Source organism: Mastigoproctus giganteus, chromosome 10 (genome assembly GCF_048544385.1).
Source record: "Mastigoproctus giganteus isolate SK-2022 chromosome 10, ASM4854438v1, whole genome shotgun sequence".
NCBI classification, from domain to species: Eukaryota; Metazoa; Arthropoda; class Arachnida; order Uropygi; family Thelyphonidae; genus Mastigoproctus; species Mastigoproctus giganteus.
Genome location: NC_143584.1, coordinates 151,284,058 through 151,303,187, shown reverse-complemented (window position 1 = coordinate 151,303,187; position 19,130 = coordinate 151,284,058). Strand labels below are relative to the sequence as shown.

Genomic DNA, 19,130 nt, shown 5'->3' with positions numbered 1-19,130 from the left:
GAGTGCATTCCTTTGTTCCTCTCACCAATCTTGTTACCCTTCTCTGTACTTGTTCTAGCAATCTACATCCTTCCTAAAATGAAGCCTCCAGACCTGAATGCAGTACTCAAGGTGTGGCCTGACCATTGCCTTATACAAAGGGATAATCACTTCTTTGTCTTTGCTAGCAAAATTCCGATATATCATTGATAAAACTCCATGACCTGCTCTGGCACCCCATCTGCATTGCTCAGAGAACTTGATATCTGACTGCACAATTACCCCAGGTCTTTTTCATTCTCCACTACCCTGAGTGTATTACCACACATTTGCTATGTTTCTCTTGGATTACTTCTACCTGTATGCAGTACTTTGCATTTGTCAATGTTAAACTTCAGTTGCCACTTGTCAACCAACCCATCTGCCTAACTTTTCTAGATCCTGTTGCAGTAGCATACTGTCTTTAGTGTCATTAATAACCCTGCCAACCTTTGTATCATCTGCAAACTTGGACATAAAGCCTGCTATACCTTCATTGATAAATACACAAAACAACAATGGGCCCAGCACCGAACCCTGGGGGATCCAATAATAACATTAGTCCGCGTAGAGCAGTGTCCATTTATTACCACTCTCTGCCATCTCCCACTCAACCATCCCTTTATGCATTGTAGCAACTTGCCCTTAATGCCATACCCCTGCAATTTGTACAGCAGCCTTCCTTGTTCAACAGTATCAAAAGAAATCCAAGTATGATTCAAGTTTTTTTTTTCTTTCTGAAATCCAAGTACAGTTGTGTACGGATATCCGCTGATTCAGTTACCTGCGTTTAACCACGGAAAAAAAAAAAAAAAAAAAAAAGAAAATACTTAACACATATTACTCGCGTGTCTAATACGATGCTTCCCTTTATTTTTTACAATGTCACATATGGTTTGGTCACCAACATTATAATGGTTCTTTAGATATTTAACGGATGCACCATTTTCAAACTTTTGATGAATAATTTCAAGTTTTTGTTTAATTTGAAAGCAACCCATCATTTTCGCGATTTCTAAACAAAAAAAAAAAATCCAACATCCCTGACATAAATAGCGAAACAAAATTTGTCCTTTTGCAGTGCGACAGAATACAACAATCGACGCCACATACTAAATCGAACTAAACATTTGGTCTCTATTTTTTATTTATTTATTTTTTTGTTTGTTTGTTTTGAGTGGTAGGTGTGAAGACAGGGGTTGCAAGATATAATAGGTACACTAATCTCCCAATGACAGCTTATAACGCTGGTTCTTGTCGCTTATTTACGACTTGCAAAATATCTGTTTATACCTATTCTAGTTATTACTTAAATTTTATGATTTCTGGTTGGTTTTTTTTTTTATTTTTTTTTATTTTTGTTTTTTTTAAAATTTATTTATTTGGAGGCTTGAAGTGTTCCAGTTAATCCAATCCTGGTAAATCAAGAGTCTGCTGTACTTTATAATTACCATATTTAATGTCTTGCTGTGCGTTTAATTTATCAATTAAACTTTATTATATGTATGTATGTACAAGAAAATCCCGTTATATGTGGGGTCAGCAGATGTTCGCTTATATCTGCGGTTTTAGCCATCCATGGTAGGTCTTGGAACGTATCCTCCATGGATACGTTCCAAGACCATTAGTACGTTGGCATTCGAGGTGAGCGGACGCGCTTAGACAGGGCTCCTCAGTTAAGTGGTTTACTTTTGGATAGTGCTTTTAAATATTTGATTTATTTAAATATTGTTGGATTATTTTGTTATAGGTTTTCCTGTAACTGTTTGATTTTAATAATATTATAGATATAATTTTTTAAAGTTACTTTCATTGATATTTATTTAATTTTATAATGGTTGTTACGAGATCTGCCTTAAACACGTCACAGGGTATCGTGAGTCACACGGAAATAGCAGATGGCGATTTACGGGTGAGTCATGATTTAATCCGTTGTGGAACCGGTGGAATGTTTTCCAAGGTCGACCTGGTGACTAATCCTACCTCACCTGGGGATTCTTTTCTTTGTGATCGATGTAAGGAGTGCACCGATCTTAAATTACAATTTGGTGCACTGATGGAACAATTTGAGTCCCTGAAAAAACGAGTGCTTGCCCTCGAAAATAATGCTTCTGGGAGCTCGTCAGGGACTCAAAACTCCAGCAATCTACCAAGTGATGCACACCCGATTCGAGCCTCAAAACAGAAAAACCAAGTGCAAACTACCCTGGTTAGAAAGGACATTGTTTTATTAGGAGACTCCATTGTCAGGGAAACGGGGAATATTTTTTGTAATAAAGATAGGTGGAGCAGAACCAGGGTATGTCTGCCGGGAGCAACTATTGATGATGTCACCAACAGACTGTCAGATTTTAAAGGGGGTAAAGAAAATATTATTATTCATGTGGGGACAAACGATATTAAACGTACACGATCTGACGATTTGTTGGAAAAATACAGGACCATGCTGAGGAAATGTCGCGAGCTAGGCCATAATGTCTATGTGTCTGCAATTCTGCCCAGACACGATAGGAGGGATTATATGTTAAGAGCCTTGTGGATTAACTCAAGACTTGAAGGAATCTGCAAGGCTTTAGGGGGTAAATTTCTATCAGCATGGCCCACACTTGTAGGTAGAAGGAATTTGTTTTGTAGAGACGGGATACACTTAAACAAAGGTGGTGCAAAAGTTTTTGCCAGTATTATTGAGGATACCTTAAAGGCTCAGGGAAACTGCTAGTTAGGGGGGATGTGGGTAATACTGACACGCGTTTATCTGATAATATTGGTCAATGTAACTCTTGCACATACCTTAAGAGTTCTTATCTGTTACCCCAACTGGACGTATTATCTAGATGTTCTGGGGGCAAAGACGTTTCACGTGAGCAGGTAGCTAATATCAGGGAAGAGAGCCTTAAAAACTTCAAGGGTTGTGTTAGGGTTGTTAAATATACAAGAACAGTAAATCTTAATTGTTTATACAGTAACGTTAGAAGTGTCGTCAATAAAATGAGCGAATTCGAACTGCTGGTTAAAACAAGTAACGCGGACATAATAGGGCTTACGGAGACGTGGTGCCACCCGGAAATTGGGGATGATGAGTTTCAGTATGGCTTGTATAATGTATTTAGGAAGGATAGAGTAGATAGAAGGGGTGGTGGGGTAATGCTTCTTATCAGAAGCAGCCTGAGTGCGACAATAGCTTTCCCAGATTCAGACATTTCACATGCTAGTATAGAGTCTGTATGGTGTGAGATAGTTGGAAACAAAGGTACAATGCGAGTAGGCATAATCTACAGACCAGGTGATTGTGAAGACTATGACAAAAGCCTCTACATGCAAATGGAATGGGCAAGTAAGCGTCAATGCCTTATTATGGGTGATTTCAATTTGCCTCTAATTGATTGGAGTAAATGGGAAGGAAACTCGACATGGGGAACAAAATTTTTAAATCAACTAGATGACTGTTATTTGTATCAACATGTCAGGGAAAGTACTAGAGAAAAGAATATCCTAGACCTCATCATCACACATGAATCAGATGACATAACAGGGCTGACAGTAGAGGAACCAGTAGCAGGAAGTGATCACGGAGTTCTACGGTGGATGATGACGAGAGAGGTAGCAGAAGTAAAAGGCAAAGGAATGGGTTTTAATTTCAGAAAAGGAAATTACGATGCCTTAAGGTACTACATGGCCTCTATTAACTGGGTAGATATCGCGCAGAGAATGAATACATTTGAACTGTGGTACGCTTTTAAAACATTAATCACCGATGCCTTGAATGCGTATATACCATTAAAAAAATACTCCACGAGAAGGGTTCCAAGTTGGATGAATAGTGAAGTTGCCACGTTACTTGAGCAGAAAAAGGTGGCATGGAAACGTTACAGAGCAATAAAAAGTACTGAAGCCTATAACAGCTACAAGGTGATGTGTAATAGAGCCACAGAAAAGGTTCGACAGGCAAAGGCAGTTTATGAGAAATCACTAGCAAACAGAGCAAAGGGGGGGATAAAGAATTCTTCACATATATAAATGCCAAGAAGAGCAGGACAAACCAGATCGGACCTTTACGTAAGGGAAAGGGGATAGTAATAAATACACCAGCTGCCGTTGCAGATGAACTCAACAGTTATTTTGCATCGATATTTACAAATGAAAAGCCTTTTGTGGCAATGGGAAATTGTGGGAGCGAAGTTAAAAAATATGTAATTAATGATATTGAAATTTCGCAAGATTATTTAATGAAAAAACTTTCAAGCCTACAGACTAGTAAGGCTCCTGGAGTTGATGGAATATACCCTATAATCTTGAGAGAGGCGGCAAGCGAGTGCATTGAACCACTGAGGCTGGTTATGCGAGCATCACTAGACTCTGGGGAGATTCCCTTGGATTGGAAAAGTGCAAATGTATCTCCCATACATAAGGGTGGCTCTAAAAGTGAAGTGGGAAATTATCGACCTGTCAGTCTGACTTCAGTAGTAGGGAAAATCATGGAGGCATTGATCAAGGGTGGAATTCAGGATCATTTGGATCGAATTGAAATTCTCAAGGATACTCAGCATGGTTTTGTAAAGGGAAAATCATGTTTAACAAATCTGGTTCGCTATTTCGAAAGGGTCACTCACGAGCTGGATTTAGGGAATAATTTCGACATTGTTTATTTAGATTTCAGCAAAGCTTTTGACTCAGTCCCACATGAGCGGTTGCTTTATAAGCTGGAACAGGTTGGAATCACTTTTTTTTTTTTTTTTTTTTTTTTTGATTTGGTAGTTGTTGGCGCATCGGCTTCTGTGGCCATATTGCACCTCCCATGGTTTTTGCAGTACTTTGATCCAGCCCGAGGCGGGAATCGAACCCGCGACCTTTGGGTTGCCGGGCAGGTACTTTACCCACTCGGCTAGCCCGGTCGGCTTGGAATCACTGGAAAAATCCTTAGATGGATAGAAGGATGGCTTCAGGGCAGGAGGCAGAGGGTTGTGATAAATGGCTATTCCTCAGATTGGGTTGATGTAAGAAGTGGGGTTCCCCAAGGATCAGTATTAGGACCACTGTTGTTTTTAATTTTCATAAACGACATTGATGAAGGGATAGAGGGCGTGATGTCTAAATTTGCAGATGATGTTAAAATTGGTAGAGTAGTTAATGATCACTGTCAAGCTGAGCTTCTTCAGAGAGACCTAGATAGACTTCAAGAATGGTCAGAAAAATGGCAGCTGTGCTTTAATCCAACAAAGTGTAAGGTATTACACCTGGGAAACAGTAATCCCAAAATAACTTATTCACTTGGTGGAGTTCAACTAAACCCAGTACTGGAGGAAAGGGACTTGGGTGTTACGATACGGTCAGACATGAAATTCTCTGAGCATTGTAAACAGGTTGCAAGGAAGGCCCATGGTGTCCTATCGATGATCTATCGAACTTTTGCAAGTAGAGATAGGGACGTGATAATCCCATTATATAAGGCCTATGTTAGACCACACTTGGAATACTGTGTTCAAGTATGGAGACCGCACCTAAAGAAAGACATCGAGCTTCTTGAAAGGGTGCAAAGAAGGGTAACTCGCCTGGTGAGATCGGCAAAAGGGCGTCCGTATGAAGAAAGACTTCGAATATGTGGGTTGCAGAGTTTGGAAACTAGACACCTTAGGGGAGATTTGATTGAGGTGTTTAAGGCTCTGAGAGGCATCTGTAAAATGAATGAGGACAAAATTTTCAAGATTATAAATGATGCTAGAACTAGGGGACATAAATTCAAGTTACGCGGGGAAATGTTTAGATTGGACTGCAGGAAGTTTTATTTTAGCCAGCGAGTTATAAATTACTGGAATAAGTTGCCTTCATGGGTGGTAGAGGCCGACAGTTTGGGGAAATTCAAAGGTCATCTGGATAGTACTTTCGGGTAAGGGAAGTGCATAGGATGATAGGATTAATTTCCTTTTTATTTAATTTTTAATTTCATTTTATTATTTTTATTTATTTATTAATTATTATTATTTATTTATTTATTTAATTTTTGTTTTTATCATTGTTTTGTTCGGATTTTTTTTTTTTTTTTTTTTTTTTGGCTGGTGCAGCATAAGCCATAGGCTTTCTTGCACCATACGGCCGTTACTAATACTAATACTAATACTGATACGGGGGTCTTACTGCATATGATATAAAAATTATATTTTGCATCCAGTTCTTTTGTGACCACATCGTAGTATCCAATCAAATTGGTCTGAGAAGACTTCTGCTTAATAAACCCATGCTGTGTCTGAACTATTACTGCAGTCTTGTCTAGGTGATTCTGTATCACCTCTTTAACCAGTGACTCCATTATTTCCCCCCCCCCATCCTACAATGAAGCATTTAAACTAACAGAAGTTAAACTAACAGGTCTATAATTATTTGTGTCACCCTTTGTGAATTGTGGATACATTTGCACATATCTAGTCCATGGGGACCTCCCCTGAATATAAGGATGCTCTCATAATTATGGCTAAGGGCTTGCTAACTTCCCTTGCTGCCTTCTTCAATATAACTGGATAGATTCCATCCACCCGGGTGCCTTTTTTATGTTTAACTTCAACAATTTCTCCTCCACTTTGCTCTCAGTTATGACAAAATCACTTAGCTCCCTGTTAGAGTTTGATAAACTTCTGGCATTCCACTCATGTGTGAATTTAGATGAAAAATACTCATTCAGTTTATGAGCTACTTGAGCAGGATCATCAATAGTCAAACCACCAACATCAAGTGGACCAATCTGATTCATCGCATTTTTTCTAGAGTTTACATAAGTAAAGAACTCTTTGCTGTTTTCATCTGCCCAAGATTTCTTTGGCAAATTTCTTTGCTAAAGATATCTCTTAATCTGCCTTCGCCTGCCTAACCTCCTTTGTGACTTGATTACAGACTAGCTTATATTTGCCATAGGCTTCTGTGTCTCCTGATAATTTATATGCGTATCATGCAGTTTTCTTCTCTCTCACGAGCTTCATTAATTCATCTGACATCCATTTAGTCCTGAACCCTGACCAGTATTTCTTAAATTGATATGAAAAGCCCAGTAGCCTCCAAGATTAAGTCCCTGAAGGCTTCCCATTTAGAATTCACTGTTGCTAACATCAATTGATCCCACTGTATAGAATTTAAAAACTGTCTGAGACCACTGTAGTCACCTTTACGAAAGCATAAACACTTCCATTTACCCTTGGTGGTAGTTACCTCTTTAAGTTAATCTCACATCAGTACACTGTGATCACTGTCACCTAGTGGTTTCTTTATCTGCAAATTCTTAATGCATGAATAATCACTGCTGATAATCAGATCAAGAGTATTTACTCCCTCCGGTTGGCCCTTGAACATGTTGCTGTAGAAAACAATCTTCCAATAAATTCACAAAATTATTGCTAGTGTGTGAATGACCAATCCACAAGTTACAGTCAGTATCTGAAAGTTAAAATTTCCTATTATAAGACATTCTGATTCCACTCAATTTCTATACACAACTGTTCATTGTACTCAACAGAGTCATTAGGCCTATAACACACTCCTACTCTCACTTTCTCTTTCCCAGTGTTTATGTCAAACCAAACAGACTCAACATTGCACTGTCCACCCATGTCAACTGGATGCACTTCTTTAGATTTTGTGTGTTTCTTAACTAACAGCATAACCCCTTCTCCCTTCATATCCTTTCTGTACACATTTGTACACACCAAATTTGAATTCTGTACCGCTTATATCTGTGTGACACCATGTTTCTGATATCCCAATAATATCTGCCTTTGATGCCTTGATCAGCACTTCAAATTCATCAAATTTATTTACTATACTTCTAGCATTGGTGTACATGCATCTGTTCTTACTCTTAGTTACCCTAACACAGCCCGTGAATTTACTTGTTCCATGATGACTCCCAGCGTCTCCTGAAACCCCCCAGAAATTTGTTTTCTAGGCTACTGCTCATTACAACAGAAGCAGTGCAAGAATCACTTTCACCTCTGCCTGCAGTTACTGTTACTCTTTTAGTCTGTGAATCCCCCCCCCCCAAGCTAGCAGTTTTCCGACCCACCTAACACTGCCTCGATAGCATCAGCAAATATCCTTGCATCCTTTCTATTTAAGTGTATTCCATCCCTGTAGAAGCAGTCTCTCCTGTTAGAACTTTATTCTGATATTGGCTTTTCACAGTGTAAATTTTGAGCCCCACACTCTCATGATATGTGAATTCAGTGAGTATCTTGCAGGATGTGAAGGTCTTGCTTATAGTATACAGCCTTGGTTGAATACAATTGTTCCAATTAGATTGAAGTGATTTTATTGTGAGTGTAGTGGAAATGACAATTTTTATAATTATAGCAAAGTATTATCTACTATATGTGTATTAGTATTTGACTTTTCATATTCGGGTATTCTTCAGCATATTTCTATGGTCTGTTTATGCAATTTTTTTTTTACTTTTAAATATAAATTCATGTGATAAGATGCCAAAGCATAAGTAGAAGTGAGTGATAAATCCTACTGAGGAAAGAATGAAGACGGTGCTAATTGCAGCATCAGAATCCAGGTAGCTGAAATTGTCAGACAAATTTTAGCAGTAACATCAGAATTTATAATCACATTATATTATTGCTCTTACAGTAGATATGATGGCGTATCATAGGGAGAAGCTATGGGATAAAAGGAAATTATTTGGTGAACCATCCACATGGAACAGCTACGTAAGATCAGAGGAATTTGCACAGTAGATACTTAAAGAAAGTCTAATTTTAAAAAAAATGGGGGGGGGCTTCATAGGTCAAATTTGTACACTGGCTTTTTAGTTATTATATCACGAGCTATACACTAGTTGTAAGATATGACTTGAGAATCATAAGAACATCATGTAAAACCTTTCCTGGTAAAGTTTTCTCTGTGGAATTGTACAGTTTCATTAATGTGGAAACATGAACAGAAACTATTGTCAAGGAGAATTTCCTTTGAATCTCAGTAAAATGTCACTGTAATCCTTCCAGCAGACTGAGTGAGTGGTCCCTTATGTTTCTATTGTAGAGATTACAGTGGGAGGCTGATTTTTATCCGTAGTCACTAATCTAGGCGTAACTTTTCCTGGCCTTTTTCCTGTTTGTTGTCATGCCCAAGTATTCTAGGGGTAATTACATGAGCTTTTTATTAATTTTAATCATTGCATTGTCATTTTTTTTTTTTTTTTTTTGACCAAGTGATGTCATTATTTATTCTAATTGCCATAAAAAAACTGATAACACTTTTTGAAAAGAAAGGATTTCTACGTTCAAAAACAGCTTTCAGAAAAATTGATAAAGGTATTTTCCCCTAAAATTCTAACCGGAACTATCTGCCTGTTGTCAAATAGCACAACTGCACAAATCAGAATGCCACATGAAGTTACATTTCTTATTTTTTTAGTACATTTTTTTTTGTATATTTTAATGTCTTTTGTATATATTTTAAATCTTTAACTCTGGTGAAAAAAAATAATAAATGTGAGTACTTCATTTATGAAGCCAAAGTGTTATTTGAAATGCATTATAAAGAATTTGGTTTAGGTTAAAAAAAAAAACCTTGTTAGAGATTACCATAAGAGGAAAAAGGTTTGTACTCAAAGGTGAAATTTTTTTAAAATTTTCTTGTGAAATTATGGGGTCACCATCTATGGGACGACCTAGCTAGAAAAAATCTTTGACATACTTAGTTTGTTTATGAAGTATGCACAAAATACTTGGTTTTGATATCGGCATTTTTTTTTTAGCATTAGTAGAGGCATATGATGCAAGAAAGCAAGCTTATGCAGCATCAGCCAAGAAAGGGGGAAAAAATGCTCCCATTTCACCCCTCCATTTGTTTCAAATGCCTGTCCAGCTCAGCCTTAAATTTATTTAGGCTATCAACTTCCACAACAAAAGATGAAGTCTGTTCCACCAACCAACTACCCGCTGGTTAAAGGCAAACTTCCGCACATCTATCCTACCTCTGTCTTTCCTCAGTTTGAATTTATGCCTTCTCAAATGATTATTCTGCCCATCAGCATTGAGCATGTTCAAACCATTCAAGGCTTTATACACCTCAATCAGATCACCTCACAGGTGCCTAGTCTCCAGACACTGTAAACTGCAAAACTTAAGCCTTTCTTCGTAGGAGCAACCCTTTATTCCATTCACTAATCTTGTTGCCCTTCTCTGTACTCATTCCAACAGCTCTACATCCTTCTTAAAATGAGGTCTCCAGACCTGGGTGTGGCCTCAAGGTGTGGCCTGACCATTGCCTTATACAAGGGGATAATCACCTCCTTATCCCTGCTAGAAAAATTCCTGTACATCATTGACAAGACACCATGATCTACTCTTGCAGACCGTCTGCACTGTACCGTCAGCAACGTACTGTCATTAGTGTCCTTAACAACCCTGCCAACCTTCGCATCGTCTGAAAACTTGGACATTAAGCTTGATATACCATCATCAATATCATTTATAAATACAGAAAACAAAAATGTACCCAATACTGAACCCTGAGGGATTCCACTAATAACATTAGTCCACGATGAGCAGTGTCCATTGATTACTACTCTCTGTCTTCTCCCACTCAACCATCCCTTTATCCATAGCAGCAATTTGCCTCCAATGCCACACTGCTCCAGTTTGTGCAGCAGTCTTCCATGTGCAACAGTATCAAAAGCCTCTCTAAGATCCAAATATTTAATATCAAAGTTATTCCCTGCATCCAGTTACTTTGTGACCATATCATAGTATCCAATCAAATTGGTCAGGCAAGACTTTCCCTTAACAAAACATGCTGTGTCCAAGCTATAACTGAAGTCTTGTCTAGATGATCCTGCAGTGCTTCTTTAACCAGTGCCTCCAATACTTTTCCTGGAACAGAAGTTAAACTAACAGGTCTATAATTACTTGTGTTGCCCTTTGATCCTCCTTTGTGAATTGTGGTCACATTTGCAATCTCCAGTCCATAGGTACCTCCCCTGAGTCCAAGGAAGCTCTCATAATTAACGCTAAGGGTTTGTTTACTTCCTTTGCTATCTCCTTTAATATAACTGGATAGATCCCATCCACCCCGGGTGCCTTTTTTATGTTTATCTCAACAATTTCTCCTCCACTTTCCTCTCAGTTATTACAAAATCATCTAGCTCACTGCCAAAGTTTAATTCACCTCTGGAATTTCCCTCCCTGATTAACTTCTCATGTGTGAATGTAGATGCAAAATACTCATTTAGTTTGTTAGCCACCTGAGAAGGATCATCAACAGTTGAACCATCAATATCCAATGGACCAATCTGATTCATCTCTTTCCTTCTAGGTTTACAAGGTAAAGAACCCTTTGCTGTTTTTCTTAGCATCCTTTGCCAAGGATTTCTCAATCTGCCTTTGCCTGCCTAATCTCCTCTGTGACTTGGTTACAAACCAGCTTATATCTATCATAGGCTTCCATATCACCCATTAATTTATATGTATCCCATGCATTTTTCTTCTCTGCCATAAATCTCATTAGTTCATCTGACATCCATTTTGGCCTAAATCGTGAACAAGATTTCTTAGTTGGTATGTAAAGCCTAGTAGCTTTCAAGATAAATTCTTTGAATGACTCCCATTTTGAATTTGCTGTTGGTTACATCATCAGTTGGTCCCACTGTATAGAATTTAAATACTGTCTCAGACCACCGTAGTTGCCTTTGCGAAAGCAAAAACCCTTCCCTTTACCCCTGATGGTAGTTACCTCTTTGATTAAATCCCACTTCAGCACACTGTGAGCCCTGCCACCTGGTGGTTCCTTTATCTGCCGATTCTTAATGCAGTTTTATATGCTGTCTTTGCAACCTTTTGGCTATCATATATTCTACACCATCAGTTTCACTTTTAACATATTTCTGTTGACATTGCCTGAATCAGATGTTTGATACATCCTTTTGTTCACTGCTCCTGGTCACCTTCTAATGACTCCCTTTCCTTCCCTTCCCCCCATGCAAATTGCTTACTCCAGAACTTTGTGATATGAGAAAAGAGCCTGATTAATGTGTATGACACAGAGCAGCAATAATGAAATAATTTCATGGTTACTTTGTAGTTTTTAAAAAAATCTAAAGGGTTTTATGCACATAAAACTGTAAAGACATGCCTTAATAAATTAAGAAAAAAAAATCAAGGTTCTGTGAAATTCTTTTCGTAGTCATGGGGGAGGGGGACTTTTTATTATCCTTCATGTGCACATAATGATGACCACACATATAGGTTGCCGACATGGCTCATTACATAAGAGGAATGGAATTTTTGCTGTTTGATTAATACTGTGTGTGACTAATGATTGGAGTGGAATTCGTAAATGGCAAACTCATTCTTTTGTAATGAGTACGAATGCTAGCTGATAAGCTTAATACATCAGTATTAAGCTTATCATGAGGGGGGGGAAAATTGTTGGAAACCAGATCAAGAATTTCATTACACTGACAGCTCAAAATTTAAATTGCAAATCAACATTGAAATATTAAGAGTATTCAGAGTCACATATGTTTACAAAGATTATTTCAGGATAGTGTGTGTGTGTGTGTGTGTGTGTGTGTGTGTGAGAACACGTAGAAAATATGGGAAGCATTCAAGGCTAGAATAAAAAATAATGCCTTCAGCAACATAATGTCCTAGGAAAATCATCTTTCTGTCACTGAACATGCAGGACGCCTCTGTAGCCAGGTGGGCAGAAGCAGCAGTGTATAGCACACGCTTCTTGATTAGACCGGGGTTCGAGCCCGTGACCACCAAATATGGAGGATGCGGAAAGGTCAGGGAATGACCACCGCATATCTCCGGAGCAATATGGCCTTAGTTGCTAATGCTCCTAAAAACCAAATAACAGCAACTGAACATGCATTAATTGACATTATAAATCATTCATTTATCTCAAAGATGAAGCGTTTTCCCATAGCATTAGTAAAAGATCTCAAGCTTTGTGACTAGTTCAGTTAAGCTTTGTCAGTTTATTTTCAGTGTAGCATTGAATTCTAATTAAGTACTGAGCTCTAAATTTGGCAAAATAAAACATTAAATTTTACTGTATGGTGTCCCCCCCCCAAAGTAATTACTTTGTTTGCTGTTTTATGACAGTTTCCTTGATAAAAGTCTGAGAACTTTAAAACTCATTACAGTTGAATCTTGCAATCTTGGGAATTGGTCCCTATTGGTCCTTGAATTTTCTGAATTTCTAGTGGTTATATTATAGTCATAAAGAGTGCAAAATACTGCATTTCTTCTGTAACATTGAACAGCAAACAAAGTAATAAAAAACAAACAAGAAAAAATAAATCCCCCCCCAAAAAAAAACATACCATGTACACTATTGGTATATTTTAGAAGGGAAAATAATTCTAATTAGCTTATTGTGCACTTCTTTGGTGCCTGTGGCCAATCAAAAATGCCACCATTGCCTTTCATTAATACAGTATGCAGACTGTTTTTCTTTGCATGAAATGACATATTACAAAGAAAATGGTAGGGGAAGAACAAAGTTTCATGCAGTTGCTTTACTGAAATTCCAGTGTTTGAGTACCTTCGGTAATATAATCTTTTCTGGCTGTTTAAATTGATGGTAACTTGCTATCCTAACATAATTTTTTTCACAAAACAAACAAACAAACAAAAAAAAAAAAAAAAACACCACAGTAAAACGTTACCATTAAATTCAGAATTTATAGAATAGTTCTGTAAATTTGCATTGAAATTTGATTTTTCATCTTTTGTTAATGTATTGGCTGTGCTATGAAGGTGCATTAGCTTTGTTGCATTAAAATATGTGGAATGTTCAAAACAAAGTGTTAGGTATTCTACTGTGCTACATAGGTGCCTCCGTAGCCGGGTGGGCAGGAGCGGCAGTTCATAGCATGCGCTTCTTGATTAGACCGGTGTTTGAGCCCATGACCACCGCATATCCCCGGAGCAATATGGCCTTTGTTGCTAATGCTCCTAAAAACCAAATAATAATAACAACAACAACAACAACTGTGCTACATGTTAAGTTTATTGCTAAACTGTATATTTTTGTGTTGTGTGAAACTAAATTTGATTTAACAATATCTTTGAGTAAAATGCCTGTGTTACCATGTCCAGGAAGTATGTTTTCGATGTAATTGCTATGGAGAACTAAATTTTTCTATTATTAATATTATTTTATAAATGTTAATTTCATACACAACTTTCCTGTGGCCATAGGCCATTAGCACAGGGAGGATGTCAACATAGACATGAGGTTGCCAGCATTGAACACTGAGCATTAATTAGATGTCAAAAATGTCTAAAGCTACTGTGCAGGCAGAGAATCAATTGAAGGATTGTTGCTGTTATTAGTGTTAACGCCTATGATTGCCCTTTCCAAAGTGATATGAGAAAAGGCTTGGTTTAAGTCATAGCTGGACAGAGGACAATGTGTGCTTTTTTCCGTAGATCAACTTAATCGTTGTCTGGCAAGGTTTGATGGATGAAATTTTATCCAGTAATCTGACTAAAGATCCAGCAAATTGTGTTTTTCTTCCTGCTGGATAAAAAAAAAAATCAACTGATGCATAATTGTGTTAAGTGGCAGTGTTAAATATGTGATCTGTAGATCTGTGGGCTGAAAGATTTCCATTTGGAAGGAGATATGCAGATACTGACTTCATCTAAAGGATAATTTAATGCTGTAATAGCTTTCAATTCCTGTCTTGAATATGTGAAGAAAAGTGGAGATTTCAATATCTGTGTCAAGATATAGCCCCAGGGAAATGAAGGTACTGTGTGGCCCCATATCAAAATATTATGGATTTTTTTTTTTTTACTGCTAATTGATGATTAAAATTAAAATTTAATGATTTCCTAGAACAGATTTATCTCTCTCTCTCCCCCTTAACTGGTTTAGCCCCTCCTTTAGAAAATTTTGGGACTGACTCTGTCTGTGTCAATGTTTTCCTCAAAAATATAAAGAAAATTGAAAGAATAACAGATTAAACACTAATGTAGCTGTTATTCTCTCAAAGTCCCAAGCAGCTTTGAGATACGGTGTCAAAGATCCATCTGATGAATCATTTAGTACTAAAGTTTTGTAAAAATTGTCAGACGAGACAGGCAGCATTTGAAACCATAAAAGTTCCAAATTAAAATTGTATGTGTTTTAAGGGCTTTACAAGTCTACCTATCATTTCATTTAAGAGTTAGCATAGTGTTCTCTGTGGTGAACCAAGTTCATTGTCGTTCATTGCACCCATGGCTCAAATCATACATTCAACAATAGTTTTTTTACTGAACAAATGATGCCTGTACCCAGCATTATGTTTACGAGGGGAATTTTAAAAGCTTGGGGCCTGAGTATTAAGGGTTTATTTGAGGAGTCTGGATGTGTTATATTTCAACTTTTATTTTTCCCCTCAAGCTTCAAGATAACCCCCACCTCCCCTCTGAAAGGTCACAGATTTGCAATGACTGAGGATAGCATTCCAAATAGGCTTAGTCATAACTGACAATAAGACAAGCAACTGATTTTTATAGAACAGTGACTAAGTACTTAGATTCTCTTTCAGCAACAATGGATGGATCAGAGTGGACTGATCTTGGTTTTCCTATTCACCTGACCTCATGTTCTTTGAGTTTTGCTTGTGGGAATTTGTTGGGTATGCTGTATGTTTCCCCATATAGTATGAACTTGAATGCAAAAGTTACATGTGCCATATCATTATCCTGATCACACCTTGGGCATTTATGGACAGGTATTAATAAAAAAACTTTATATAGGTTGCTGCTATACTTTATTTTTATACAAGACATGCTTATTGAGTTACGTGCTTCCAAACTATATGCATCTTTTAAAATTCTCCTGTATCGCTAAAATTTCTCAGTGACGAAAACATTACTAAGAAAATTCAAATGAGATTGCTGTTATTCCTATTTCATTTTTAATAATAAAGTCTTCATTTTAGGTATGCATCCCTTTGTTGCAGTTTTCATTTGCTTCAACACTAAAAGAAACAGAATCTTCTATGTCTTCTCCATCCTTTCCAAGACCAAGTAAGTTGGGTTTATTTATTTATTTATTAGTTAATTAAATTAAGGGTTTTTTTTTTTTTTTGTGCATGTATATTTCATAGTTTATGAAAAGATGTCTTTCCACTTGTTATTAAAATAAATTTGTATATGCCAATATAAATGTATTCTAATATTTTCATTTTTAAAAAAAAATTATTGGTTTTTCTCTACAAACATGTAACCACATGCCTTTAGGAAATTGAAAGTGAATTCTTTCCAGTTCCTCATTTCCCCTTATGTGTAACTTAGTTTTTTTTCTTATATTTTTTACCCTTTACCTTTGTTTAAGCTGTAGATCTTATTTGTTATGTTCCACGATGAAAATTTAACATATTTCAATACATTTGATGCACAATACTTATACAGTAAAACCTGATTAATTGTGAAGTTGAAGACACCAAATATTTTGGTTTCATTTTAAATGGGTTTGATATATCAGTAGAAGATCAAAACATATTAGTATTAATCAAGAGAATTTTTTTGTCGGATATTGACACTGCAAACTTTTCATAATTTAAAATATTGGGTTTTTTTTTTTTTTTATTATTATTTTTTTATATCGTATGATGTGAGCAATACACGAAGGAACCAGTTTTTTCCTGCTTCCTTCGTGTATTGTGGCTGTGAGATCCAACCGGATAGTGCGGCACCATCGTGATATCCAAGCCCGAGCGGGATTCGAACCCACGACCTTTGGGTTGCCAGGCAGGCACTTTGCCCACCCAGCTGGCCCTGTCGGTAAAATATTAGTAATGTTTTAGTATCATTGCAGTAGACATTCACGAATACATGATTTACATGAATACATTAATTTAGTCCATATGAGAAAGATAAGTGTGCTGTGGAGAAATTCAATAAATTTCTTGCCAGTGATAGCAAGGTTGCTGAGTTTCTTTTGCCACCATTACTAGTCATACAAGTCAACATATGCAATCTCTATATTAATATGTTAATATAAGCATTATGCTGTTAAGTATAATTGTACATACTTGCAAGAGAGTGAGTATATATCCATGCCCTGGGATATTATTGTTGTTCAATACTTGTATTGTAATGCATGCAAAAAAAATGACATTTTTCTCTCTTTTGCATTATCATTTTTAGTAAACTTCATAACTAAGAACAAACAGCTCTTGCTAACTGCACTACTTAGCTGGTGATCAGCATGACATCACTTTAGAACAGCCAAGAGTGGTAGACATAAAATGCCTAGTGTTTGAATATGCAATTGTAATATTAAATATGATTACATATTTCGTAATACAGTTGAAAAATTTTACTTTGATTATTGTAGTTAAATCTTTTTTTCCCTCCCTTTTTTTTTTGCGCATGTAAATAAGTTGCTATTTTTAGAAAAAATTAACCATGGAAGTTTTTGAAAGGAAAATATTACACATAACTACATAATAAAATAAATAAGCCATGACAGAAAAAAAAAAAAAGAAAAAGAAACAACGATTTTCAGGCTGTTAAAACTGTTCATTTTGAGGCATTCGATAAAATTTTTATCTTTTAACTCGGCACCTGTATGTGATGATGGGATCTCACAGTGATGCTGTTAGTACTTCAGATTAGCATCACTTGGATCCAACACTTAGAGCCAAAGATTCTTGGTTGATATCATAGGAACCTTGTGATTGTTATGTGATGAAAACCATGGAAATTCAGAAAGGGGAATCCTGATGATCGAGGGAAGCCTGGCTTCAAGACACTAATTTCGCCCTGCTTTGACAAGACAGGTGGTCCTCATGTGGCTCAGTCAAGATCAGTCGGCTAGTGGGTTTGCCTGCAAGAGGCAACTGTGTTGAAGCCATGTTGCAACTTCATGGTCCTAGCGACAGGATTCAGGCTGATTGATATGCAGGTAGGTACTTATGTACCCCTGATGTTCTACTCTCGAGTGCATTTATTGCTTGCTGGGTAGTGGGTTGGCAAGCCTGGGTACTGAAAAAAATAAAAATCTACATGAATCCTAGTCTAAATTTCTTCTGTGATCTGAATGCATTCCTTACCAGAAACTAATGGTGCTGAATGTGATACTACCACCACAGCAAAAAGTCCCAGAATGCAAGAAACATCAGGACCTGCAACATGCTTCCTGATAATCCATTCTACAAGTGAAAAACCCATAGGGAAAATGTCTCCCTTCTTTATCAGAAAGGCCTGGAAGGATTAGAAGTTTCTCCCAAATCATCTAATGGCTATGTTCTGTGATAACATCCTGATAGAAACAAAAACTGGAAGGCATTCAAGAAGAGCTACTTCAGGTCAGCACTATTGGAGGAACTCTGATTATGGTAGACCCCCATAAGACATTTCATTTCATGGTGTGATCTCAGAATTTGATCTTGAAGTGTCTGAAAATGAATATTCATGTATAGTGATGGGAACTGGTTCGCACTAGGAACCTTATCCTTATTTTTAATTTGCCACCATTTTCTAATTCTATTACTTCTGAGTATTCACACTGCCAATTAAGGCCATTTTTTTTCTAAATCTCCTAAGGTGCTTTAGAGGCCAGAAATATGGACACTTGTAAATGGCTTGTCATGGTGCCTTGCTTGCACTTGATGTGATGCAAAGGACCACAAAATTACAATATGCTCAGCTCTAAAACCTAAGCATATTACTTGCCAAGGAAAACACCCTCCAACATACTCAAGAGTATGTCAGAGGTGGAAGAAAGAAAAAGAAATACAGAAACTTTAGGCAGAGCTGAACATAACATCCTAGGAGGTGGGAAAAGAATTAAAACTGGTAAGTAGCAATGAGAAAATATATTAGTATTAGTATAGCCATATAGTGCAAGGAAGTCACAAACTTTTGCTGCACTGGCCAAAAAAAAAGTATTTAAGAAAATACAAATTATGCACTTCCCTCCACATATAGGTAACTATCCAGTTGACCTGTTCCAGTAATGAACAACTCACTGGCTAAAAGGCTATTCAACCTAGGCTAAACCTCTTCCCCAGTAATTTCAGTTTGTTTTTTTTTTTTTTTTTTTTTATGAGAACCCCAAACACGAGAGGTATTATAACCTATAGTACTTAGTACCGTGCTTGGGTTGGAGGT

General features: G+C 37.1%; 1 protein-coding gene across 1 annotated transcript in view; it reads left to right on the top strand.

Annotated features, from left to right (window-relative positions):
* The window catches only part of Rif1 (Rap1 interacting factor 1), a 276,189-nt gene that overhangs the window by 140,350 nt on the left and 116,709 nt on the right, over positions 1-19,130 (top strand). The window contains exon 10 of the mRNA XM_090383047.1: positions 15,953-16,040. Within this exon, the coding sequence (XP_090239173.1) occupies positions 15,953-16,040 (88 nt within the window). The remainder of the gene's footprint in view (positions 1-15,952; positions 16,041-19,130) is intronic.